The following is a 26680-nucleotide window of genomic DNA, read 5'->3' as shown; positions in this document are numbered from 1 at the left end:
AATATATTAAGGGTCTACCGTCCACGGTTAAGTTTGTTTTGCGTAAAGATTACCACTTTTATTCGTTTTTCTTGACGCTTTCTAAAACTAGAATTTTTAACTCCAAAAGTAGATTCACTTTTCTATCAGGAAAGAAGCTGATCTCGAAAATCTGAGTGTTTTTACTATTTAAAATGTAGTGACTCAGAATCTATAAAAATATTATATATATTATAATATAGTGTAGGTATGTCAATAGTTAAAGGCTATAAAAATATATATTATATGATATAATGATATATGACTATATGATGAAAATATTTATTATTTTTATTGTTATAATAAATTGAAAATTTTTTTTTTTTAATCAAATTTTAATTTCTTCCTTTATTTTCTTTGATCTATTACATTTCAACTATTGAAATTTAAATAAGCCACTTAGTTTTGACTATACTATAATAATTTTTAAAACGCAAAAGTGAGCATAGCAAGACAATTACCCTTCATTTATTTATTTTCTGTAAGACTTAATTGTAGCACTGTAGTCAACAAACAACTGCACATAAAATTATGTTTATTTATAACAATATATTGTTTTCACTTTTTAATGAATTTGATTATAAAATTAATAAATCCTAAAACTATCAAATTCCTAATAATATTGTAAATATAACAAACTCATACATATACAATATATATAGACCATTATAGTTATTGGTCCCAATAAGGAAATTGTAACGACATATATTATATATTTTCATACAAACATTTTTATTACTTTTATATGCAAATCGTACAATTTTATATACGACTATAAACAAGAGAAAAATAAATAACAACAGAATTACTTAAACATTAGCTGTAACTTAAAATAATTTACTATTCATTACAAATATCTATTGGTATAAAGTTACTTAAATTTAATAATAATATATTCACAAACAAAATATAAAACTACAAAATATAGTTCTGTGGTGAAGTTTCAATATAACGAAAGAAGAAAGAAGTAAATTAATAAATCACAGGTCCTAAGAAAAATTTTACTACTTTTAGCATTTAGTTGAACTACTATGTTTATTGTTTATGTGACTAATGTAGTCGTAACAACAAAACTAATGATTAAACAAATATAATTTACATAAAATAAAAAAAAAATACACATTTATTATTTGTCACTGTTTCAAAAACAATAAATATAAAATAATAGTTTAACTGAAACTATTTTGATGGTAATACATTAATTGATATATAAAACAATTAAACTTATATCTGGTGACAACAATTTGTTTAACCAGACATCAGGTTCAAATGTCATGGAAAAGACATATCAAGGCGGAAACAAGTGAAAAAGTTTTTATCAAAAAAAAAAAAAAATTATAATAATTAATTACAAAATTGCAATTGGCAACTACGAATATGGTAGGTGGACACAATAATATCATTGTAATTATTAATTACATGGGGTTTGTATATAAATTAACCACAAAATAGTCTAGTTTTTGGCACTTACAAAACAAAATATGGTAATTTTGTTCATTTGAAATAATAATATTACACAATCATCAATGACATGATAGTTAAATAATATTATTACTAATATAATATTTACATCCTATCAACATTGAGCATTGTAATTAATAAGTTCTTAATTATTTTCATATAGAAAATAACTAATGGTCTAATTAATAATCAACAAATTTAATCATTTAATTAAATTAATATTAATTATAAAATAAAGGTACATAATATTTACATTTAAAGCAATATTATTAAATATTCATTTAAGAAAACAATTTTATTGCACTTAAGTCACTTAATTTTCTCAAGTTCCCTTCTCCCATCTACAAAAATGTCCTAACTGTACTCTTATTATATTTAATTTTCTTTAGCTGATGATCTGACACAACATCCCTAATTCACTTTTTCTAAAAAAAATGTCAAAGTATTCTTTAAATAGTATGCATTATTTCTGGAATTAGCCACAATCAATTGAGATCTTTAAAAAGTTTTAATTTAATCAAATCAAATAGCTGAAACATTAACCACTGTTATACTAGTAATAATTAAAATAGTTCAGCAATAATTTGTTTTAAAATGAAGATGACAGATCAGACAAATTATAATTAACATGTTTGATAACAAATATTTTTCTTTCCAAAAAATGTTTTAACCTTCATTAGGTCGCTCGGGGTAATTTATTACCCCACTAATTTCAAACTATGTTTTAATACTATTTAGGTTGGTATAAGTGTGATGGGATTTTATCTAGCTTCTATTTATATGTTATATATTATAAAAATAATGTTAATAATTTTTTAATTAGTTTAAAATAATATAATATCATTTATTTGTCTAATAAGTAAAAAAATAAAACAAATGTAAAATTAAAAGTATTAATTATATTTAGTATTCTTTTTTTGTTATATAGTTATGAAAATATTAAATTTAAAATAAATAAATGTGAAATAAAAATATATTATGTTTAATCAAGAGAAATTTTTACCCCAAGCGACGGAATAGATAATCATAGCGTGACCTACTGAAGGTTAAACACCCTATTATGTAAGATCTAAGCCTTCATAGTTTAGATATTCACACTATTAAGCAGTGATAATACTTCTGAAAAATATTTTTATTTCGGTTTAAATTTTCAAAACATGCCACTATTGTGACCGAATATAAGAAAAACAGGATTGCAGATAAAAACTATTTGTATTTAAAAGTTTAAAAATTGAATTGGTAACTATTGTTAAGTATCCATAGCTTGTAATTAGTAAAATAAATCATCAATTTTTACAAACAAATATTTTGTTTTGATAGCAAAATATTGAAACTCACCAATTCAAACATAATTTACCTTCAAATACCCGAAAGCAAATAATACATTTTAAATTACACATTGTTTTTGAATATAACTGATAAACAAAAAAAAAATTTCAAATTGTAAAAGTATTGTTGTTCAGCAATAACAAAACCAGCCATAATTAATTTCTCTATAATATTTTAAATAAAAGGTATGGTTTTATTATATATATACCAGTGGTGAATGCGAACTCTGAAGCATGGGCCACAATAAAATATTTTCCTAAAAACAAGTGATTTACTGATTTATTTCATAAGTTAATTAAAATTGATTAAGTCATACAATTAGACAAAAAAAAGATCATAGTTTTTAATTCTAATATTGGTATGCAGGGAAATTTCCAAGCATATTCACCTTAATTTCTTAATTTAATATTACATTTTTCAAATTCTGGGGATCCGCTCATGCTTGGGGAATCACTCTGTATATATATTGTAAATACATTTTACCAAAAATAAATTATGAAATTATTAACCATAAGAGCTCTTGTATGGCAATGAAAATTTGAAAAAAATAATATAAATAAATAAATAAATAAATGTTTAGAAAAGGATTACATAGAATAGATTATAATTTATTGTTTTAATGTTTTTTTCTTATGAGATCAGGAAGAAGAAAATAGAAAAATACATCAAGAAAATCAGAATCTTGAAATTCAAACTCTCCTCCTCCTCACAACTTATGGCGAGTTAAAAAAATACCAATACTTTTTATCAATAACAAAATGTATAATAATAATAATAATAATAATAATAAAAATAAAGAAAATCAAAGAACAAAATCTTAAAATCATTCAGCAAAGAAATAAAAATTAAGTCTTTGAACTTTTGAAATGTTTTTAGTTAAAGCTTCTAACATACAAATTTGTGATAATTTAACATTTTCATTTGTTTCCTAACAAGATAGAAAGAACTTAACTTAAAAACTAACAACTTTTTGGTTTAAGTTCTGTAATATATTCAAATGTATGACGTATGACATATCCAAGTTAGTATTTAGTTAAGTTTTATTACTAATTTACACAACATATTATCAAACTATTTAATAATTTGTATCTCAATCATTTCTCAAATATCATATTAAAAAGTATACTGGGAATAATAGAAAAGAACCAATTTATTCGGCTCACAGAATATCAAACTATGATTATTATAGCTTCAGACTAGAAAATAATATGCGAATTCATCTTTAACTTCATTTTATTGTGCTATAAATCACAAAAAACACTCCATAAATCTTTCTAGATCAACCAGAAACCACTATAATTTCCCTCCTTTATAAATAATAATAATAAAAAAACATAATACTGAAACATTATGATAACGGTAAATTGTGATAACTGATAATATATAAGGGACATCTTTTAACTTAGGTATAACAGTCCCAAATATTCGTAACTCTCCTTAAACCACAAAAAAAAAATGTGATGCAAACTACTAAATTTGTTATTTGGTGTTACTTGTAGTCAGCGTCAAAATCCAATACAAATAATTTGGTTTCTTCAGTGCCATTGCGGCTGCCTACTGCACATACTAACTTTGTTTCATTTGCACGTATTCGCCATACAACTCCACCACTACCACCACTTTCCAGTGCAATTAGATTTCTAATAAATTCACCTAAAATTTAAACAATAAAGTTCCTTGAATTAATGCATCTTTTTACGCTAAAAAATATTATATTACCAGTTTTTACATCCCATAATTTCACAGTCCCATCATCGGAAGAGGTTACTACAAATCTAGTATTAAATTGTAAACATGTAACTGCAGAATTATGTTTATTTGAACCTGTTCATAAAAAATTTGAATAAATAATAAATAATTAAAAAAATGTTTAATTACAATTATTTACCTGACAACGTCTGTAAGCATTGCCCAGTAAGTATATCCCATACTTTGACCGTAGAATCTGCATTTCCAGACACTAAGATATTATCTCTTAGCTCCATACCAGATGTTAATGATTGATGTCCCATTAAAGTGTGCTTACATGTACCAGTCTCTACATCCCATACTCTTATGCTAGTATCTAAAGATCCACTTACAACATGAGTACTATCAAACTGTAAACAATTTTATCAAATTTCATAATTTAAATCATATAAATATTAGTATATACTATATTACAATATATGTATAGTGTAATATAATTATATAAAATATATTGGAAACATTTACTAAATTTAAGTGATTAAAAATAAACTAACTTGTAAAGAATATACACGATTAGTGTGACCAGATAATGTATGTAAACAAATTTCACTTTCTGCATCCCATACTTTGACTAGGTAGTCATAAGCACCACTAACTATTAATCGCCCATCATATTGGACACAACGTACGGCAGCCTGATGACCAAGGAATATAGACAAGCATTGACCAGTTTTAATATCCCACAACCTGAGTGATGCATCCCTCGATCCACTTACAACTCTAAAAAAATTAATTAATACAAAATATGTCTTACAAATTTAATTTTTAAATTGATATAAAAACAAAAGTCTTCCTACTTATTTTCGTGTAAATGCATACAACGAACTGTTGAAGTGTGACCATACAATGTGTGTGTACATTGACCAGTTTCTGCGTTCCAGACTTTTAAAGTGCGGTCAGTGGAACCGCTAATTATTACATTACCAGCCATTTGTGATGACCATACACCACCAGTATGCCCAACCAATGTACGCAAACACTATATAAGTACCCAATGTATTAATTAACTAATAATATAAATAAACCATGAATAACAATAACAAACTACTTTAAAAACTTACTTTTCCAGTTAGAACTGACCAAACTTTAAGTGTATTATCATCAGAACCACTAACAACCTGATTTCCACAAAATTGTAAGCAAGTAATAACATGATCATCATGGCCTTTGAGTATTATTGGCATTCTTATTGGTTTTACTCTCCAATTCATTTCAATTGCATGGTGTCTCATGTATGAAGACTGAGAAAAAAATTATAAATTTGATAAATGTTAAATATGTATAATACTAAATGTTTAGTTGTTAAAACTATAAAAAAATAATATTGTATAGTCAATTTTAAAATAAAATATACTTTAATATTTAAAGTTAACAAACATACCTTCCACGGTGAGGTAACACTGCGATTTTTCGAACACTTAATAGTAGACGGATCCGTCAAAGGTATATTAACGTTTTGGCACTTTTCACGCCATAGTAAGTTGTCTTCGGATAAAAACCTCCAACTATGACATGTTTGAGCTGCTTTTAACAAGTCTTTGGGTTCCAAATATGACAAAACATATAATGCCAACTACAATGAAACAAGTTTTAACAGTAAAAATAAATTCACAGAATAAAATATTATTCAATGATTATTATACTTCTTTAGGAAGTAGAGAAATAAAGTCTCGTTGGAACTGTGGTTCAATAAGCTGTAACATATGACGAACTTGAGTAGGTTCACATTCATCCACCAACATATCTATAGCTAACATCCTTTCCGCATTTGACCATTTCTGTAAAAAAAATATAAAAATTAATTCATATAACAAGAGAATAAAGAACATTCAAAATTCAAATTCCAAAATGTTACAAACCGAAAAAGTTTTTAGCCATTCCATCATCTCTTCAGGAGGATCATCTTTGGACGGTATACAACTTCGACGAATCTTTATTTTATCAATTTTATCTAATTCATTATCAGCCAATTTAGGCGTCAGTCTAAAATTAATACAATTTAAATTTAAAACAATATTCACAATTCATTGAATTTATATATTATATTATATTATATTATACTATATTAATAGATAACGTTTAAAAATAATTAAAACAAAATAAGTTTCAAATAAATGTCTAATAAGTAATTATCATAGAATATGTTTTTCATTAATTATCTAAGATTTTGCAATTACTTTATAGTATATACTTAATACTTTATAAATATATACTTTTTTGGCCATTGTTACATATATAAACTATAACAAAGTTTTGGGTTTCGAATGTGATCTACTCTAATTTTCAGATCAACAAAAAATTAAGCTAGTAGAGAGTGGGTAAGGGAATATGCAGAGCTAGAGAGGCCTTATTATAATTCTAAACCATGAGTATAGTAGATAAAATAAGAAAAAGATTACAGAGAGACATGCTTGGAGGAGTCAAAATAAGTTTATAAAAGAGGTAAACTGCCTGGTTCTTCAAATGTCTTTACCAATAATAATAATGAAATTGTTTTTTTTTTTTATATTATTAAATAATAAGTATAAATAGAAACAATTAAATATGGGAGCAAGAAAGGGGATAGATGTGTAAACCGATTTAGATTCTACATACTGCGAATAAAACTTCTGGCTATGTTCTACTATCAATGACTAAGAATGATGAAACATATTTTACAATTAAACCCCAAATTATTATAAAATTAATTTTTGAAATTTTTTAAATGTAATTATTTTGATTAAATATGGTACATCTAGTAATTACAATACCTGCCACGACATTAAATATATAATCCCAATTATTATATGCAACTATATAATATTATCATTATGTAAGGTCTTTAAAGTTTATAACATACCTTTCAAGATTCAAATTGTTTTGATCATAATATTGTTTTTTGGACGGAAAATCTTCAGACGTTAATGTGGAATTTGATATTTTTCGTTTTCGCTAACAGAAATAAAATTAATTTTAAAATACAATATTAACTTTTTAGTTTATACCAAGTATCACTAATAATTGTAGAATAACTTTAGTTAAATATGAAATTTATAAAAAATACTTTTTACTTTAAAATGCAAATGTAATTAAGTATAAAAATAATTAGCTTCATATGACAGATTAACTTAAATATGTAATAATAAGTAACATATTAGTTAAGTATTATCTCTAATGGAATAATAAAAAAAAATGTAGATTGATAATTTATTGTTTTAACATTTTAATGTAATTAAGATTAATAAATATTATAAGATCAATTCAATGAACTCAAATTTAACCTAACCAATAAGTTAATAAAAATGAAACAGCACAATTTTCTGGATAGAAATTAGAAATCCTAAAAAACATAACTATCTTAAAGTTCCATTATTTGTTCCAAAATATTAGTTAAATAAAAAAAATTACTCACCATAACACCATTAGCATTAGAAGCATCTTCTTGTTCACTAGGATTATCCGTCCAATCGTCATTAACCCAGTCACCGGGTAAAGGACTCTCATCAGAATAAATATCTTGGTCTGTACATGTACTATCAACTAAATGAAGATTAAATACATTTTTCATTTCAATGTTAGCTCCTCCAATTTCATCTGAATCTGTGGTTGGTGCAGATTCTTCTGCTATCAATTCTTGTTCTGCTGTCTCCAATACAACAGGACACATGGTCGGACTTTGGCTGGTAGAGTCACTCTTTTCAAGGCACGATGTAGACGGGTCTTCAAAATCCAGTTGATTGCCTTCCATTCTGTAAAATAGAATAATACTTTTGAAAAACCATAATTAATAAAAAAAATATATAGTTTATATGAAAACTCTGTGTTTACCACATAACCAAGTGTCCCAATTCTTTAAAATTCAAATTTATAAACATATATCTAATAAACTTATTTTCTTTGTGGTATTTACTTTTGATAAATATTAAAAAATATAATTAAACAATAGTAATAACTAATAAGATAACAATTTATAATTATAATATAATATATATTAATATATTATTTCATTAAATACTAATAAAAATAAATATCTAACATACCTAACCATATAAAATCAACTTGAAATATATTAGAAAATTAACCTACTAAAATTCTTTAATTATAGATTGTGATTGGAGCAGTGATTAATAATTATATTGATTTAACAATGAAATTTTTATTTTTTACAACACATCCTCGAGAAGCAGTACCAATTTTCAATCTTTACCTTTGATAAATACTATTATAAAAATTACATACTTTTTAATGTATCTATGTAAATTGTAATTGACAAAAATTAATTTAACCTACCGTATAAGTAATATCACTATAAATATATAATATTACAGATTATTCTTAAAAATATTGACTGACAGATTGTCTCCGTTCAGGATTGTTTTTTATGGTAGGTATACAATGATTTATCATTGAATTAAAATTTAATAAGTAAAATGCAGTAACCTATTCAATGTATAAAAGCTGAGAATTTCCATTTTTTTTTATACAATCTTACATTATCTAAATACAATAAATGTAACTAGATATTAAGTATAACAAATTCTTGCCAATTATTAACTATGAAAACACATAGAATTAAGAGATTAATGTTATATTAGTATATTTAAATTTGTTAAATATGGAAATTATATCAAAATGTATTTAAATAAATAATGAAAAAATAGAAATAATAAATATTGACCAATGACCTATATATTTAGCTAAATGTATTAAACAATAAATATTAATTTTAAAATATTTAACAGATATACACTTTGTAGGTCAAAAAAATAATATAAACAAAATAATTACAGGTCATGAGTTTATTTTAATTTAATGATGATTCATAAAGTTGAGCTAAGCAAAAATACGAATTTGTCATCTTGCATTTGTAAGTATTATCAGATAATCATATTTTTCCACCACTTTTAAATTTAACAAACTAATCTAATTAATAGCATAGGTATGAAATAATACTTTACATGCTCAGCTATAAAAATAATCCTAACATTTTTTTTTAAATTAAACACACACACACACAAACACATATATACATATTATATATAATATATATATATATGTATATATTTAGGTATATTATATGCATGATTGATGATTTAGCAAATGCCTATAGAATGTTAAAATAATGGCTGGTTATGATAAGTTGTATGAAAATTATTTTCATATAAATTTAAAAATAACTATTCAATGGAATTAGTTTTAAATTGTTTATACCTACATAAAAATGTATAAATAATAAAAAGTCCTACAGGGCTACAGCCTAAGTAGGAATATGTTTGAGGTTATATGTACTCACTAACAGTGTTTGTCCAAGTATACTAAACGTTCAATAAATGAAGCGCAAGAGATTTAAAACCATCTAGCAGAGACATACCCACAACCGATGGATTTTAAAGTGCATAAAAAATCCGTTTTGGTGAAACATGCGTTTCGAGAGTAAGATCTCAACTTAATTGGTCGATGACGTAACTGTTGTTTTTAATTTAACTTCAAAACCGAACACTTCTTAACAATACCACAAGCAAATCAATTGAATAACGTATTAATGATAATTACCATAAATATGGTCTTCTTAATGGTAGCAGGTGTCGGACTCCTTGCGTGAAAACGAACGACAAAATTTCAGATACGATTATGAGAAATAAATACTCGTCACTGGCCCCTGGGACACCCTTCCTTCACCAACGACCCATGACGAACTAGCATGTTATCAACAATCAACAATATTGTTATTGATAAGAATCAAACAATATACTAAACTTCCCGAATCTCACATTTCAAAACTGAAAATTGTGTACCTTCTTCCACTTCCCCTTCAACCATCATAATTTACAAAAGCATAAAGCAATAAAGGGTAAAGTGTGAACAATTTTAATAATTATTATTGTGTCTATTTAATTTTAAAAAATTTTCTTTTTTATTTTATGTTATCATTAAAATTGGTAAAAATATAACCTCAAAAATAATTTTTATCAATTATGAATTAATTAATAATTTAATAGATAATATCAGGGAAATAAATATACTAAAATTTATTATTTTAATATTGCATATTTGCAATTTGAATATTATTTGCATTCCGTGTTAACATCCGGCATAATATTTCATAGTTCATACAATAAACTTCGAATGATTAATTTATACCTTATTCTATAATCTATATCCTCAATTCCGTAGTCCGTGCTCACTGCTCATACCGAATCATGTAGAAGCATTAATCGTATTATTACTCTTATTTACCAAATAAAATACATTTTAATTATTAATAAAAATAATTGATAATATACATTAGGTATATTCGATCACATTGGTCATAACAAACATTCACAATATATTGAGTAATTATTGAAAACTATACGTTTGTACTATTTTTTTTTTTTTCATTTTAAGAAGTGTATTCATTTTTATAATTATATAAAATCAATAGTACCTAGATTATTTGTTTGAAATTTATTATGGCTGTACCGTCTCCAAAATCACCTGAACAGTCAGAACGAAGTCGTAAATATGACAGACAACTGAGGTGATTTTTTAATTTTTATCATCAATTGCTTTTAAAAACATCAACATTTTGAACCTAGTATTTTTAAATAAGAAACCTTAACCAATTAACCAACAAAAATATACAGTTTTATCCGTAGCCACCCTCCCCCGTTTTTGAATCATATTTTAGTTTAAAATATTATTTCTTAGGGTATGTGCTGTTGATGCAATTTTAGCCCCCCCCCCCCGGATAAATGTCCCGGATGTCCCTAATTGTATGAATATTATTGTTCTACTTTACTTTTTTTTTAAGTCTAGTCTAGGTTTAAAATAAAGAAATATTTATATACTATTTTCAATATTCATATCCATAACTGTTATCTAACCTAATGTCATTCGATGTTTTATTTTAAATTATTTAAGAACAATATTGTTTACTTGTACTAAATGTGTTAAAGTGTTTATCATAATATTGCTGTTTATACCTAAACACTAGCCTGTATTATTATTACCATTGATTATTAATACTAAGTATTTATAATCAATGAAATTATTACCTACAAATAATTATTTTATTCATTTGTAATATTTATTTATATAATTAAAAATATTTATTATTTTAGATTATGGGGTGATCAAGGGCAGCAAGATTTAGAAACTGCACATGTGTGTTTAATTAATGCAACGGCATTAGGAACAGAGATATTGAAATCATTAGTATTACCTGGTATTGGGGCATTCACTATAATTGACAATGAAGTTATAACTGAAGAGGATATAGGTTCTAAGTAAGCTCTATTAAATCTATATTGTTTTGATTAAAATTGTAATCATCTATTTCTCCATTAGTTTCTTCCTTACAGCAGATAGAATAGGAGAAAAAAGAGGATCAATTGCTTCACAACTCCTATGTGAATTAAATCCAGACACAAGAGGTCACTTTATTGATGAATGTTTACTTAAGTTATTAGATTTGAATCCCGGTTTATTTAATACATTTAACATAGTTGTCACTACGTCGCTACATGAGAAGTATAAATAATGATAGCTAAAAATTATACCTAAATGAAAATTTATATATTAATAGAAGATTGTAATTGTTTTTCTTTTTAGAGAAATTATTGATTTGTCTCATAAGCTATGGACTTACAATATTCCTCTTTTAGTGTGTCAAAGTTATGGATTTTTTGGTTCTATGAGACTTCAGCTTGCTGAACATACTATGATCAAAACCCATCCAGACAACCAGAATCCTGATCTTCGGTTAGATTGTCCATTTCAGAAACTTAAAGCACATTTCGATACTTATGATCTAGAAGCTCTTGATCTTACAAATCATTTACATGTTCCTTATCTTATAATATTATATAAGCATTTAGAAAAATGGCGTAATGATATTGGTGATGTCAATGTACTGCCTGAAACATATAAGCAAAAACAAGTTATCCGGGAAAATATAAAAAATAGTTAGTATTATTTCCTTTTTTTTAAATAACTTCAATATTAAAATAATATTAGGTCGAGTTTAAATTATAATTATTGTCTCTCGTTAATAAAATAATAGTTTTGGTAGTATAGGATAAATCATTATAATTAATAATTATGTATATAATTATAGTATAGATAAAATCATAGCTTTATTATTCAATATCTGATTACTACTTAAATTAAATATTATATTTAACTTAAATTTAACTTCAATGAATATAAAAATAAAAGTACAAATATTGATAAACCTAATCATTATACTAAATGGAAATAGAAAACTAATTTTAATACAAATAAAAAAAAGCATATCCCCTCCCTATAGAATTATTATTATTTTTACATTTTTACTTGCAATTTTTTTAAATTAACATTAAAATTATACAAATCTATTTAAAAATTAAAAGTAAATGTTATTAAGGGAAGTACCTTTGAAGAAATCAGACTAACTGTTGATAGAAATAGAATATATAACAAACTATTAGTTTTTAACAATTGAGTAAAAAATATAATTTTTGTATTAATGTACTTTAGGTATTAGAAAACATGAAAATGGTACTTTGCATCATGAAGAGAATTTTGAAGAAGCAATTCGATCTGTTAATTTTGCATATAATCGTACATCATTGTCAGAAAATATACAGCTTATACTTAAAGATGAAAAGTTAATGAATTTGACATCAAACGTTGGTAACTAAATTATAAATATTGTGAATAAATTTAATTAATTATAAGCTAATTTAGAGTCAACCTTTCTGGATAATGGCTAGAGCGCTCAAGGATTTTGTAGATAATGAAGGATGTGGCAGGCTTCCAGTTCGTGGAACACTACCCGATATGACAGCTGATACTTTTAAGTACATCAGTTTGCAACAATTGTAAGTTTTTCATAATTCCTTTTTTAATGGCTTAACATGATGCAAGCATTCACATATATGTGTTTAGATATCATGAGCAAGCTGCCAAAGACGCAGAGGCAGTCTACAACCGTGTCCAACAACTTCTTCAGAATGTTAACCTCCCTGATGATACAATCACGGAGCAAGATATTAAAATATTTTGTAAACATGCATCTGAGTTATGTGTTATTAGAGGTACACGAATAGCAGATGAGTATGAACGTAAGGGAAATGCTGATAATGAGATATGTGAGTTTATTTAGCTATATTCAAAGATCATAAACGTATAGGGTTTGCCAATACATACTCAGTTACCCCATGAAAAAACCCATTAATACTCTTTTTAAGTCCATATTTTTTTCAAAGAACTCAAGAATAATTAATTTCAAGTATTTTCTTCAAACAATTTTTTTGTAATGAATAATGATAATATTCCTAATTTTATCAAAAAAACGCTTATTTTGGATAAAAAACAACTTAAACTCCAGTCAATAAATATTTTTTTTTATCTATCAATTTTGTATTTTAATATTATTAATTGGCGATACTATTACTGCTCTTTTTTTCTTGTTTATTGGGAATACCTAATTATTTTTGGGTCGCAAATTATTGGTTTTGTACATAGACTTATTAGTTTATGGCAGTATTGTTAAAGAACGCATTCCTAAAGAAATGATTCCTTTTTAGAGGAACGAATGAAGAAATGAATTCCTTATTTTTGAGAATAGGAACGTAAATATTATAATTATTTTGTTCTTCTCAGAAATGTTTTAAAAGCTGGCTGTCTCTCTCTCTCTCTCTCTCTCTCTTGTTATTAATGGATTTAAATAGTACCTAAATTGTATGTTATATTTTTCTAACAATGTTGGAGCTGGACCTCTCTGTTATAAGTAATTTAGGTTTTGAATACCATGCCAATGAAGTCTATATTCAATCCATGCCAATGGCAAAAATAAATTAGGAATATGTATTTTACTACCTATAGCCTATAGGTTGAGTTAACTATTTGTTTTATTGTTGAACTTGATTTACATTTATTAATAGCTCAAAGCCTTGAAGATCCAGACAGTTTGATCGAACATTATATCATACTGCGTGGTATAGAAAGATTCTATTCAGAATATTATACATACCCTGGTGAAATTGATGAACAAGTTGAACCTGATATTCCTAAGCTTAAGGTAAACACTAGAATTATATCTTGAAAAGCTTTACATTTTGTAACACATCACATATCTTTAGTTATGCATATCCAAACTATTAAGTGAATGGGGTTGTATGTCTTCCACAAAAGAGGACTACATACATGAATACTGTCGCTATGGGAAGTCTGAGTTGCACAGTGTATCTTCGTTCATTGGTAAGATTTTACTATTTATTTATCCTTAAATTATAATACATTTGTACTAAATTAATTACTATTCAATATTCATTTATTCACAAATATCTATAATTATTTTCAGGTGGTTGTGTATCACATGAGATAATAAAAATAATCACACGACAATATAAACCAGTAAACAACTCGTTTGTATTTAACGCTATTAACTGCAGTACAGAGTCTTTTACATTGTAATCTTAAGACTTTAAGAACCAATAATTAGGAGTAAAATTATTTAATATTTTTTTTTTCTTACTTCAATGTTAAACAAATATAATTTTTAATTATTTAAAAAAAAACTTATAAATAATAAAAATACTCATTATTTTATTTACAAGTTTCCATTTATTATTTTAATTTCATAATACATATTATTACTACATTAGCAGATTGTAGATAGAGAATAATATAGAGTGATTCACCAAGCATGCTCATCCTCTTTTTTTTTTCTTCAATAATGCATTTATTCAAAATCTGATTTTTGGAATTTATAAATATACTTTAAGACCATATTTTCAAATTATTAAGATTTTCTGTACTACTTAAGAGGTGTCTTGTGGAGATACAAACTTTTCTTTTTCAACTTTAAATTATACTGTGGATAATTTTTTTGAAATTATTGACATATCAAAAACAAAATTTGTACGCGTAGTTTTTGAGTTTTTCAACTTTGTGTTCTAAGGATAAAAGACCAGTGGTAATAGGTTTATAAGATTTAGGGGCTTTGGTGATTTGAATATTGTAATCATTATTACTAATAATTTGTAAAAATGGCCCAAGTATAATAATAAATACTATTTGCAGTTTTACGTATATTTTATATTTACATAAAACCATTTTTATAACTAAGAAAATACTCATTCAAATTATGAATTAGATACAAAAAAATTATCCGATAAATGTTTTATGAAAAGTGGTGTTCTCATTTGAAAAACAGAAGTTGTATCGCCACGATGCCACATGATATTCCTTAAGTAATACAAAAAAATTCAAGAATTTGAAAATATGATCTATGTCTTATGAATTATGTGTATATATATTATATATTTAAATATTCCAAAAATCGGAATTTGAATAAATTCATTATTAAAGGAAAAACTGGTGGTTGGGAATGCTTGGTGAATCACCCTGTTTTCTATAGCTCATAGGCGTTGAGCACCTCTAAGTCTTTTCCACCTCACTGCTGGAATTTGGAAGTATTATCACATTAAAATACATTTTAATTTTCTTTGTAGTATGTATAGTGTATACTTTTTAAGAGTGGGGGAGGTGATGGTCTAAAAATTATCCACTAGTCATGTCTGCTACATATTTCTGGTACGCCTATGCTATAACAGTTTTATAAAATATTATAAAATATTTGGTTGATTGGTTCCGTCTATGACCATGATTTGCTTTTTAAGTTGCACTATCACTATAGTATACTATATTATAATGAGGCATTACAATTTGTTTTAATGGTCATAATATGTACCTATATATGTCGTTCAGCATTTAGGAAAAAATAAAATAACATGGCATTGTATGAAAGCGGGTTCTCTCAAGTATACGGGGACAATGTAGTATGTATACTGAATCGCAACATAATAATCATGTAAATAAATATCCTCATAATTGTGTACCTGATACAGAAGAAATAAATGTTAGTACAAATGTATACAGAAAATGAAGGATCAATTAACTATTTCTAGTATGATAAATCCTGTGGAAATAATTACGGAAAATGTTTCTAAAGTAGATATAGAAACTGAAGCTAGAATGCCCACTGAAATCAAATAAATAACCAAACAGAAGGGTGGAACCATTGTTTTTCAAAATTAGTAGGCCACAATCATCCTTCTGCTTAAAAATGTATTAAAAAAAATGAATATTTGACAGCTATAATTGGTTACACAATAAGATTATTTTAATTTTATATTAATTTCTTTTAATATTTTTATACATAATTACATAATAATATTACATTTTTATCGGTAACAATATGACTACATTAATATAAATAACATTTTTGACTCATTTCAATTATTATTATTTTTGTTCTATGATAATATGAATATTTGACAGATATGTTTTCACAAGCAATTCTAAATTGTATTAATTACATTAAATTTTAAAATGAATAATAATACATCGTATTAAATTTATTGTTGTAGCACAAAAGTTCAAAATAAATCCGTTTCATTTTTATCCATAGCTTTTTTATCAATGGCTTTTTTTATCCGATTATTTTTTAATTTAATTTAATTTATTATTACCCTAATCTGGATGACCACACGGGTCTGATAATAATTGTATCGACCTTGGTAATCACGGTCTAATTAGAAGATATCTTTTTGTTGTGTTGGTAATTAATATTGTTGTATGAAGTTTGGTTAGGTTAAACCAAAGTTAAACCTTCCTTATCATTTTTCGGACGACTGCCCCCATGGATAATACCATATTTTATCATTAAATAAAACAATCACAAAATTGTATGATTAGATATTAGATATTTAGATTTTCGGATGATGACATTATTGAGTATTGACGATATTTCCAATTTCTTCGGTGTGTAACTGTTAAAACTTGAATACTCAATATTTGGATATTGATATTATCATAATATAATAATAGGTATAATTTATAATATTCATAATATATGCTAGTATAGTATAGTATCCTACACTAGTCAGTGTCACTTACGCCATGCCGTCACAGAACATGATCTCCGAACCGCTCGACGTCAGGTAGGCATAGCTTATGGTCGTCTAAGTTTTTTTATGGTTTGAGGTTTCACTACACTATTATAGTCGATTACTGTCCGTGTTTCAGTTTTGTCATCGAAGAGCTAGAAAACGACGAGATCCAAGAAGGCTGTCTGACGGCCGAACAGTACACCAAACTGTTTTCTGCCTACTTGTACACCAACGAACTGTGTGCCGCAAAGTTCTTATGGCGTCGTGTGCCCGAACCAGTCAAGGCCGATCCCGAATTGCATAAAGTCTGGTCGATTGGCAAAGCCCTCTGGACGAAACACTACACACAAGCATATGAACTGATTGACTGCAAATGGTCTAGTGTACTTGAGCCCATCATGGTTGCAATCAAGCGTCGCATCCAACAGGACACATTGAAATTCATTAGCATGCACTACGAAAACATACAACTTGACAAATTTCAAACGTTCATGGGGGTAGACAAAGAACAAGCAGAAAGAATAGTGGAGAGTGAAGGTTGGACATGTAGAAATGGATATGTCTTGCCGATAGCAATCAATGAACCCGATTTGGGACTAGGTGGTAGTCAAGAAATTCTGGACAGATTAGTGACTCTATCATCATTTACATCTTATATTGAAAATTGAATCGGTTTTTTGTTTGTGTATTTAATCAATTTAAGGCTGATCCTAACCAGTCTACTAAAATATCTTGGTTAAAAATTAATTTTAACAAATAATGTTTGTGTCAAGTGTATATAAATGTAATCTATACATAAGGATTATATTAAATTTATATCTTTTATAAATTTCATCTTCTTTTTTATTTTATATTTATACATAAAACATAATTTCCGATGTTAATAAACAGTGCTTATTACTATGTGTCATGTTAAATACAATCTACTACATTGTAGATATAAAAACTATTCCATTTAAAAGTTAAACATCCATACTTAAAATTATTTTAGTAGGTTCTAATTATCTCAGAACTTTTCATAAAAGAATTTTTGGGAGGTCAAAAGACAAGAAAAACATAATTTTAATACTTCATCAACCCTCGCAATATCAAAAAAAAGTTTCACAAACAATTAATAATCTTTTAATTATTTTCAAATAAATACAATCTTAATCTATTACTTTACCTCGGACACATTTAAATTATATAAATTAAAAGTACTTTAAATTATATGTTTAATGAACACATACTAATTACTTGCCTTAACAAATTATGTCCTAAGTAATGAATAAATAACTTATTGTATGTAAAACTACTTAATATTAGTTAATATTATATTTTTAATTGTGATAGATTCATACTTTTGTGAAATACTATTGATTATTATATTTTTATAAAGCTTTAAAAAAAAATAAACATAGTAATATGTGAAAACAAAATATTTTATTTTACTATTTATTAGATTATCTGATTTTTTAATAGACATTAGGCATTAAGGATAACTCCATAGGTCTCATAACCCACAGGCTTTATCAGATATCCCTACCAAAATTATTTCATAAATGTTATAATATTATTAAGTAATAAGCACGGCTTTAGATACTATCTAAAGCCGTGGTAATAAGTAATCTAGTTTTTAACAATTTATTATAATATTTATGTACTTAAACCACTAACATTAAAGTTAACACAACCTCAGTTTCCTACCTTGTAAGGAAAAAAATTAAAAATGTTTACAAATTATAACCATTTGTAATATGTAAATAAAAGTCATTTATTTACCTATTTACATGGAACCTTATTTTGAATTTCCAATCCTTAGCTGTAAAAGTTGAACATTTTATACATTTTTAAAATTTAAATTTAATACATTTTGTAACTGTAAGAATTCTAACTCTAAATGCTTATAAAAAAAATTGTGCTTATGTATTTTTAATATTTTTCAACTGCTATTGTAACAATACATCATCATTTTTTATCCAACAAATAAAAATGTATTAAGATTTATAGAAAAAAAAACTAAAAAAAATTGGAAACTGAAAATGTCTGTACACTGCTAAAAATATTTTGAAAATTGTATCGTGTATAGAAAATGCTAGTATAAACATTCAGTGAACATTTCATGTATCTATGGTGTTTGTTTTAAAATTACACCAAAAAATTATTGTTTTATTTTTCCCTCCACTTTTGAAAACTATCGACAATTTTACTTCTGGAATGCACCAACTAGATTCACTTTCCCATCAAACAAGATACTGTAGAAAAAAATCAAAGTAGTTTTACTGCCCCAAACGGTGATAACAGATAAACAGACACAAATAATTGTAAAATCAATAAATTTCGATCAGAATCTAAAAAAACATGTATATATATATTATAATTTAAGTATGGACAGAAAATATTAATAATTTACAAAATGCATTCATTAGGTAAATAAATTAATAGTATTTTATTTTAATATATTTTAATTACTATTCAAATACCTGTATTTTTTAGGAGAAGAACAATATTTCTATGGCCAGTTTCACTTATAATTAATTATTAATTATCTCTTGTCAGTTATTAATAATTAAGAAATATTGTATAACAAAGAATATGTATAGTAATTAAATAACCAATTTTGATTGGTGTCTATGGACCAAAAGTAATTATCATATTAAAAGACTAGGAATAGTTTTTTTGAGAGCTTCAGAAGACCCAAATGAATACCCAAATGTGTTGTCAGTCAGTGTTAGTTATACTAACATATAACATACCGAAATGTATGTCTGGCAATTTTAATTTTGTGATGTTAACAGGCCCGGATTAGGACATTTTGAGGCCCAGGAGCCAGTTTTAAATGAGGCCCCTGTACGAAAATAAAATAATGACTTACATTATATTATTTAATACTAGGTACCTGATACAATAAATATATATAGCTATTAGGTACACAACAATAAATAATGTATCGCTCTATTTATAAATTATAATTCACAAGCTTGTTACCTTGTTAAATAATCATCGATTTCTTTTTAGGTGATTTATGCAGTGAATAGCCTTAAAGATAAAAGTATTGAACAAATTTGAAGCCCCTAAATAAATTCTAGGTATCAAGACTCAGGGGCCATGCCCCCCCCCCCTTAATCTGGGCTTGGATGTTAAGCTTTAATATTAGAATGAATTGACCTATTATTAAGCTTGAAGGTAAGAACATTTCGTTATCTGTTTATGATATTTTAACTTTTAAGTAAGTTACCAGTTATGATTTTTAACACGTTGACCGCCACCGGCCGCCGGCGGTCACACGATTATGCATCATCTGTACGCCAAGTATATTTTTCAGTGTCATTCCAAATTTGTATATTATAATACGTATTTGAAAAAAAGTTTAAAAATATAAAAAAAATAAAAAAAATACATTTATTACATCAAAAAATTTGTAATGATTCCCGCCAAACCACGGCACTTTTTTGGGTGCATTATTGTATTAGTAATGATCAACTGTGGCCGCCGGCGGTCACAAAAACATACAATTTGAAATTTACAAATGACCGCCGGCGGCCACATGGCAGTCAACGTGTTAAGTATGTAAAATACTAAAATTATAAAATGTAAATGTTGTAAAAAACCAACAAGAGAACACTTAGATCTACCTTTAATTTTGATAACAGATCAATTCACTCTACTATAAAAGCTATCAACACACAATGAATTGTTATGTACGCTAAAGGCAAATATTCTATGTTGTCTGTTTGAAAAACGGATACAGTACATGTGATTGTAGACATTCACTTAATGAGTTATTTTTCTGAAAATTAAACCGTTTTGATAGTGGAACAAAATATTGTGCCTAGTTTTTATTACGTCAAAAAGTATAAATATTATGGTACATTTTTATTACTTCAATTGTAATAAATTTGTAATACAATAATCATTAGTAGAACAAATACATTAATGTCATGTAGTATAATATTAATTATATTTCTAGATAAAATGTGATTAAGTCATAAAGGAGTTTTTTAAAAAATATGTACAATAATTTGTTGATATTTGTTACATTTTAATCATTATTTAATATTTGTTAAATTTTGAACATGTCATAATTATGTTAAAAATGTAAATATTATTCAAGTACCTACTAATTTCATGTATATATGTGTAATATGTACATAACACATAATTTAGATTAAAACAAAATTATTTATGTTCTATAGAACTCACAATAATTTCTATTATTAAGTTTTTAATTATTTTGTTTCATTCACTTTGGTAAATAACACAATGTTTTTCTCAATATGAATATATTTTCACAAAAATATTTAAAAAAGTAATAATAAGAACACGAGTAAAAACCAATAAATAAGAGCTTGATGTTAATACATACAAGATTACAATAATTTATTATTAAAAATTAAATACAAACAGTCAGAACTGACAGATAAAACACATGTTTTAGAATAAAGATAGTACATTTTGTTTGTATACAATATTAGTCTATTAGAAAAAGATAGAAAGAGAGAATAACAGTAATCCAATACATTTAGCTGTTAAAGATATTTACCAGTTTTAAAAATTCAAACAAACTAAAAAAAAAATAACTTTCACAGAAGAAAAAACAATAACCAAATAATCTTTAAATAATTACCTGCACCATAATGGGCTTATAAGCTAATTGATCTGTGCATAAAGAAAGGATTTTATTTATATATTTTTCCAAATTAATATGCGCATGAATATTTATAGGACATTGGATTATAATCATTGATGGCAACTTAATTATATATATATAATATATAATTTTTATGGACCTTAACAGTAGGACTATGCACAAAGAATTTGCATTAAAAATTAAAAATACAATTTTTGCTTTTCGTTTTATAAATTAATATTATATATTTATTTTCAAATTTAAATGTTTTTCTTTTTCAAACGTAAAATTAAAATATCTTACTAAAATACATATTTTCCAGCGATAATACCCAACAATGCAACTACTATCGCCACGCCAACCATCAGAGCGATATTGGCATTTCTGTTTTGCATATCCAAATGCTGACTACCACCAACAGAACGTTTTTGAGATTGCTGGTTTTTGATTTCATATTGAAGCTGCAATAATTCTTCCTATGATGCATAAAATTAAAGTAAAAAACAACTTAGGAATTTAAAAAAAAAATGTAAATTGTAATATCTCACTTTCAATTTCATATTTTCTTGTCTTAAGATTGTCTCTTCCTCACGTAATTCTTTTACTTCAGTGGCTGCTTTTTGTAGTTCTGTTTCAGTATTTGTTTCTAATACAGCCTGTTAAATAAAATGTTTGAGATATTTTTGAAATGTTGGACTAATTAAAAAACTTACTGTGGTATCATCATGAATGTTTTTAGATTCTAATAACTGTTCGACTGTAGGCATTTCAAACGAGCATTTTAATTTAGAATCCATTATTCTACCTTCTTCAACATCTCTCCACTATAATAAAATAAATAGTTGTTATTTATTTTTAAATATAATTAATGTTTTAGATAAACTATAACTATATTCAAAAAATTAAAACGAAAACCCAATTAAATAAAATGTATATAGGTATATACATTTTATTAATCTGTTTAAAATAAATTGTAAATATTTTTTGACTTAAGAATCGTTACAAAAGATTTAAGTAACCTGAAAAGTTTTGCCATCTTCTCCATAGTCAGAAACAGGATCGATAACAACAGTCTGTACCAAAAACTTGTGTTTATTTCTTTCATTGGCATCATAGTCGAATGGTTGCAATATTACTGGATAACAAATTCATAACACACACCAACAAAACGCAAGTTAGAACAATCATATTGAGGAAAAATATTTTTAAGGTTCATTAAAATAATATAAAATGGTAATTAAGCTTGGTAATAAAAATAAATCAAACAAAAGGGAAAAAAAAATTATGAAAAGGATTGTTAATTTAAAGATCTCAATGCAAATCAATAAAAATATTATTTATGCACGTTTGTTTATAAGTACCTGAAATTTCCGCCTTTTCTTTAGGAGCAAGTTCACCGCAATTTGGTCTGACACAATAACGCTTAGGTGCAGTAGTTTTGATTTTGAAAGCCACTTTTTTATCACTTGGATTTTTCAGAGACATTATTGTTTGAACTGGTTCAGTAAATGGACCTAAAATTACATTTAAAATTGTAGTAATAACTTTTCCAGAATAATAAGTGGGTAAATATAAGCACATTTTGCAGATTTACTATTGCACTTAAACTCATAATTGGTTAATTTACAAAATTTATACCATAGGTACATGTTGGTAATGGGATTTTTTTTTAGCATCGGCAACTATGGCCATTAGCGTTTTTGTAGAGGTATACGGTTGGTTGAGGAACACTTGTATGTGGTCAACAATCCGGGGACTAGCGACGCCCGCATATTATGCTTGATCTCAGAGACTCAGAAGTCAGAACACGTTAGTGACTGAGGCCAACCACTGAGCCTTAATAGTTAATCAATTATTTTATTGTGAAAATGATGGTCTAACAGTTTATATATTTTAACTATTTATAGTTAATAATAAAAACAGCTGTATTTATTTTTGATACCCACATTAAATTTTAACTTTAAAAATATTTTAGGCCATTCAATGTTCAGAGCCCTAGCCTTACGCCACGCATTAAAAATGTATGATAAGATAAAAATATAAAACAATAATTAAAATTATTGTTGCTCCTGTTGTTGTTTATAAAATATTAAACTTTTTACATACCAAACTATTTATTTTTATTTCCATTTAGTCTTAAATCATACCATAAATCACAAATAAATTATATTCTTCAACTATATTATAGGTATATAATATAGTATAATATATTGCAAATAATATGGTAGATTAAAATTTTATTGGTTTCAGTTATAGAGCATTTTTTAATTATAATAGTAGATATACAAATTTTAACTGTGGTTACATTATCTATAAATCTATAAAATCATACTGCTAGTATTTTATATGTTAGTTAATAGCTGATAATTACTTGTTGGGTATTAAAATCATTGCAAATTAATAAATATTGTATTTGTATATAGTATAATGTTTATAGTTTACTAAGCAATAATTCTTAGTCCGTTTCTTAAATATTTAATCACATGACTACCTACAATTAGTTTGTTATTACTTTATTAGGTACTTAACATAAATTAGGCGATTAAAAAAATATATAAATATAAATATTTACTAAGATTTTAATTTAATTTTTTTTTTCATCAATCAAATTATTTATTCAAATTAGAAATACAATTATAATTTTCAATATTAAATATTTATGATACTTTTTAATTTACATTTTAGGTTAGGCTATAATATTATGTCAATGATTTATTCTTTGAAGTTTGAACTATTTTGTATGTTACACTAATTCTGTGTAAAATGCTCGGTAAAATGTAAATAGGTATATTACACAATTTCATAATATTACTGAAGTGCATAAAAATATCTTTATAATCATTAGTAAAAATTGGTTTACATAATTCTAATATTTGAAAAAAATTAGGTATTAAATTAGAATAGGTGCCCAAGTTAGGTTATCCTACCTATATCAAGTTACAAAATTTCGATTATGAAAAACTAAAACTAAACCAAATTTACTAAACATAGGTAGGTATATTGATATTTTTTCCCTTATTTATCATTATTTAACAATAGTACACAATCTCACAATCCAAATAGGTATGTAAATAAAAACAATTAAAGCATTACCTAAATTTTAAATTTGTTTTTGTAATTATAGTAAGGTTAAGTAGGTATTGGGGAAACTATAAATGATTACCAAGTAGACGGTACATTTTACCTAGTAGGACGAATGAAGATCTAAGTAATGGATATTAATTTTTAATGTACGTAACAATTTAAACATAAACTAGGCATCTACTATGTAGAAATAACACAACTTAAATGTTGTTCATAAGGCAACTTAAACTTAGGTATAACTTAAAACTGATAAAAAAAAAAAATAACACCATAGGTAATAGATGTTTTTGATTTACATCAAAAGTTACACAACATACAACAAATGGTTTGAAAACTTTCAATAAGGGTGTCAATAATAACAATCAAATAGATGATTAAAATAAAGAACGAGTGATGTGTGGTAGAAACCGACACTGAGTACATTAAGCCAATTCGTTAGACTCTGGAATAACGACGTGCAATGTACCGTGTTCCTCAGTACACATAATTATGTAGCTACAAAGGTTTTCGACATTTACAGTCTTACAGAAAAGATGTTCAGAAGGATTCTCTACCAAAATAGTACACACAGACATAGATAGCACCGGATAGACAAGGTATTGACCCACCGAGTTTTAGGATTTGTACCTGCCCTAAAAAAGTTAACAAAATATTCATTATTTATTGTTATTCATATTTCAGTGTTCAGAGTTTGGGGTATTCAAATATTTTTGGCCATATATTACTAAGCCGGCCCACCGAGTTCATCTCGGTAACTCGACGGGCCTATTTGGGACTGGACGGATACAGACTCCCGAATTATCGGTGTCTTATGCCGAGTGTTGCTAACCTTTGAATTTGAGCTCGTGCGGCGGCTCGATGAATAGTATCTGTTCGATCCTGGACGACATGATTTTGTGCTCGGGATGAGTGGTGTCAAGACGGTGGCGAAGCTGTCGTCAAGTCTGTTCGCAGGCAAGAATGAACCGGATGAGGCGGCGTCGATGGTGGATGGTGCTGATATTGCTCGAGTAGCTACTCGCTAAGCCGCTGTTAAGCGATAGCCGATATGAGTTTGCACACACGCGCGGGCGCGCACCTCAAAGGAACACGCACACAAACGCAAGAAACACACACACGGTCGCGCGAACGCTGCAAAACGTCGCGGGCCACACAGTAGTACGGTATGCACACAAACACTCACACTCACACACACATACACAAGTTTAGGACGGAAGTGACAAACGACCGACCGGTGGACAGTATGTCCGTACGTCGAAGCAGAATGTCTTAGGTTAGACGGTCGGAATTTGAAACGTTATCGTACGGCAGACGTTGGGCAACGCGAGACCGAAAAGATTATTGAAAATAAGAAACCTGAAAATCACTATGGTAGTTTAGTTGACAAATGCGCATGAGTAAAGTTGTAAAGCCCTGAGCCGTGGTAGAGCCCGTAGTCCGTAGAGGAAAACTTGATGATTAGAAAAAAAGAACAACAATAACACAACTCACAAGTAGAACCGTCTGTTTGACTGGAACACCAGCACCAGCT

At 26.6% G+C, this 26680-nt stretch overlaps 4 protein-coding genes across 6 annotated transcripts; 2 read left to right on the top strand and 2 right to left on the bottom strand.

Annotated features, from left to right (window-relative positions):
* Positions 1 to 4023: 4023 nt before the first annotated feature.
* Positions 4024 to 10221, bottom strand: LOC100163494 (F-box/WD repeat-containing protein 7). Of its 3 annotated transcripts, none has more exons than XM_016804374.2 (12): positions 10090 to 10221; positions 7949 to 8285; positions 7397 to 7488; positions 6417 to 6540; positions 6201 to 6335; positions 5939 to 6130; positions 5619 to 5798; positions 5355 to 5536; positions 5052 to 5277; positions 4697 to 4907; positions 4528 to 4632; positions 4024 to 4461 (listed from the first exon to the last, which is right to left on the bottom strand). In XM_016804374.2, the coding sequence occupies exons 2-12, from the start codon at positions 8282 to 8284 to the stop codon at positions 4298 to 4300; spliced, it is 1947 nt and encodes a 648-aa protein (XP_016659863.1). In that variant the 5' UTR covers position 8285; positions 10090 to 10221; the 3' UTR covers positions 4024 to 4297. The 3 variants fall into 3 exon arrangements, with proteins under 3 accessions (XP_016659863.1, XP_016659864.1, XP_003244542.1); XM_016804375.2 differs by lacking the exon at positions 10090 to 10221 and adding an exon at positions 9830 to 10075; XM_003244494.4 differs by lacking the exon at positions 10090 to 10221 and adding an exon at positions 9908 to 10075.
* Positions 10222 to 10553: 332 nt separating this feature from the next.
* Positions 10554 to 15064, top strand: LOC100165554 (NEDD8-activating enzyme E1 regulatory subunit). Its single transcript, XM_008184887.3, has 11 exons — positions 10554 to 10871; positions 10961 to 11056; positions 11640 to 11804; positions 11866 to 12048; positions 12130 to 12482; positions 13036 to 13187; positions 13246 to 13379; positions 13447 to 13649; positions 14445 to 14581; positions 14643 to 14760; positions 14864 to 15064. The coding sequence occupies exons 2-11, from the start codon at positions 10989 to 10991 to the stop codon at positions 14974 to 14976; spliced, it is 1626 nt and encodes a 541-aa protein (XP_008183109.1). The 5' UTR covers positions 10554 to 10871; positions 10961 to 10988; the 3' UTR covers positions 14977 to 15064.
* Positions 15065 to 17257: 2193 nt separating this feature from the next.
* LOC100167671 (COP9 signalosome complex subunit 8) lies at positions 17258 to 18874 on the top strand. The gene is made up of 2 exons (XM_001949967.5): positions 17258 to 17507; positions 17593 to 18874. Exons 1-2 carry the CDS (start codon positions 17467 to 17469, stop codon positions 18122 to 18124), a joined length of 573 nt encoding a protein of 190 aa, XP_001950002.1. The 5' UTR covers positions 17258 to 17466; the 3' UTR covers positions 18125 to 18874.
* Positions 18875 to 21773: 2899 nt separating this feature from the next.
* LOC100158747 (Vap-33-1-like) lies at positions 21774 to 26165 on the bottom strand. Its single transcript, NM_001161898.2, is given in 6 exon segments — positions 21774 to 22541; positions 22614 to 22721; positions 22779 to 22889; positions 23085 to 23200; positions 23427 to 23579; positions 25979 to 26165. Coding segments are annotated over 6 exon segments (723 nt in total). The 5' UTR covers positions 26040 to 26165; the 3' UTR covers positions 21774 to 22367.
* Positions 26166 to 26680: the final 515 nt, after the last annotated feature.

The sequence above is a fragment of the Acyrthosiphon pisum genome, chromosome A2 (assembly GCF_005508785.2).
Source record: "Acyrthosiphon pisum isolate AL4f chromosome A2, pea_aphid_22Mar2018_4r6ur, whole genome shotgun sequence".
NCBI lineage: Eukaryota > Metazoa > Arthropoda > Insecta > Hemiptera > Aphididae > Acyrthosiphon > Acyrthosiphon pisum.
This window is presented reverse-complemented; position numbering and strand designations above follow the sequence as displayed.

Excerpts from the sequence above, each read along its gene's own strand:
- LOC100165554 (XM_008184887.3), top strand. The coding sequence starts at position 10,989 with ATGGCTGTACCGTCTCCAAAATCACCTGAACAGTCAGAACGAAGTCGT. Across the intron at positions 13,380-13,446 it reads TACATCAGTTTGCAACAATT|ATATCATGAGCAAGCTGCCA; the intron begins GTAAGTTTTTCA and ends ATATGTGTTTAG. Across the intron at positions 14,761-14,863 it reads CAGTGTATCTTCGTTCATTG|GTGGTTGTGTATCACATGAG; the intron begins GTAAGATTTTAC and ends AATTATTTTCAG.
- LOC100167671 (XM_001949967.5), top strand. The coding sequence starts at position 17,467 with ATGCCGTCACAGAACATGATCTCCGAACCGCTCGACGTCAG. Across the intron at positions 17,508-17,592 it reads TCCGAACCGCTCGACGTCAG|TTTTGTCATCGAAGAGCTAG; the intron begins GTAGGCATAGCT and ends TCCGTGTTTCAG.
- LOC100163494 (XM_016804374.2), bottom strand. The coding sequence starts at position 8,284 with ATGGAAGGCAATCAACTGGATTTTGAAGACCCGTCTACATCGTGCCTT. Across the intron at positions 6,336-6,416 it reads AATGGCTAAAAACTTTTTCG|AAATGGTCAAATGCGGAAAG; the intron begins GTTTGTAACATT and ends TTTTTTTTACAG. Across the intron at positions 4,633-4,696 it reads ATGCTTACAGACGTTGTCAG|GTTCAAATAAACATAATTCT; the intron begins GTAAATAATTGT and ends TTTTATGAACAG.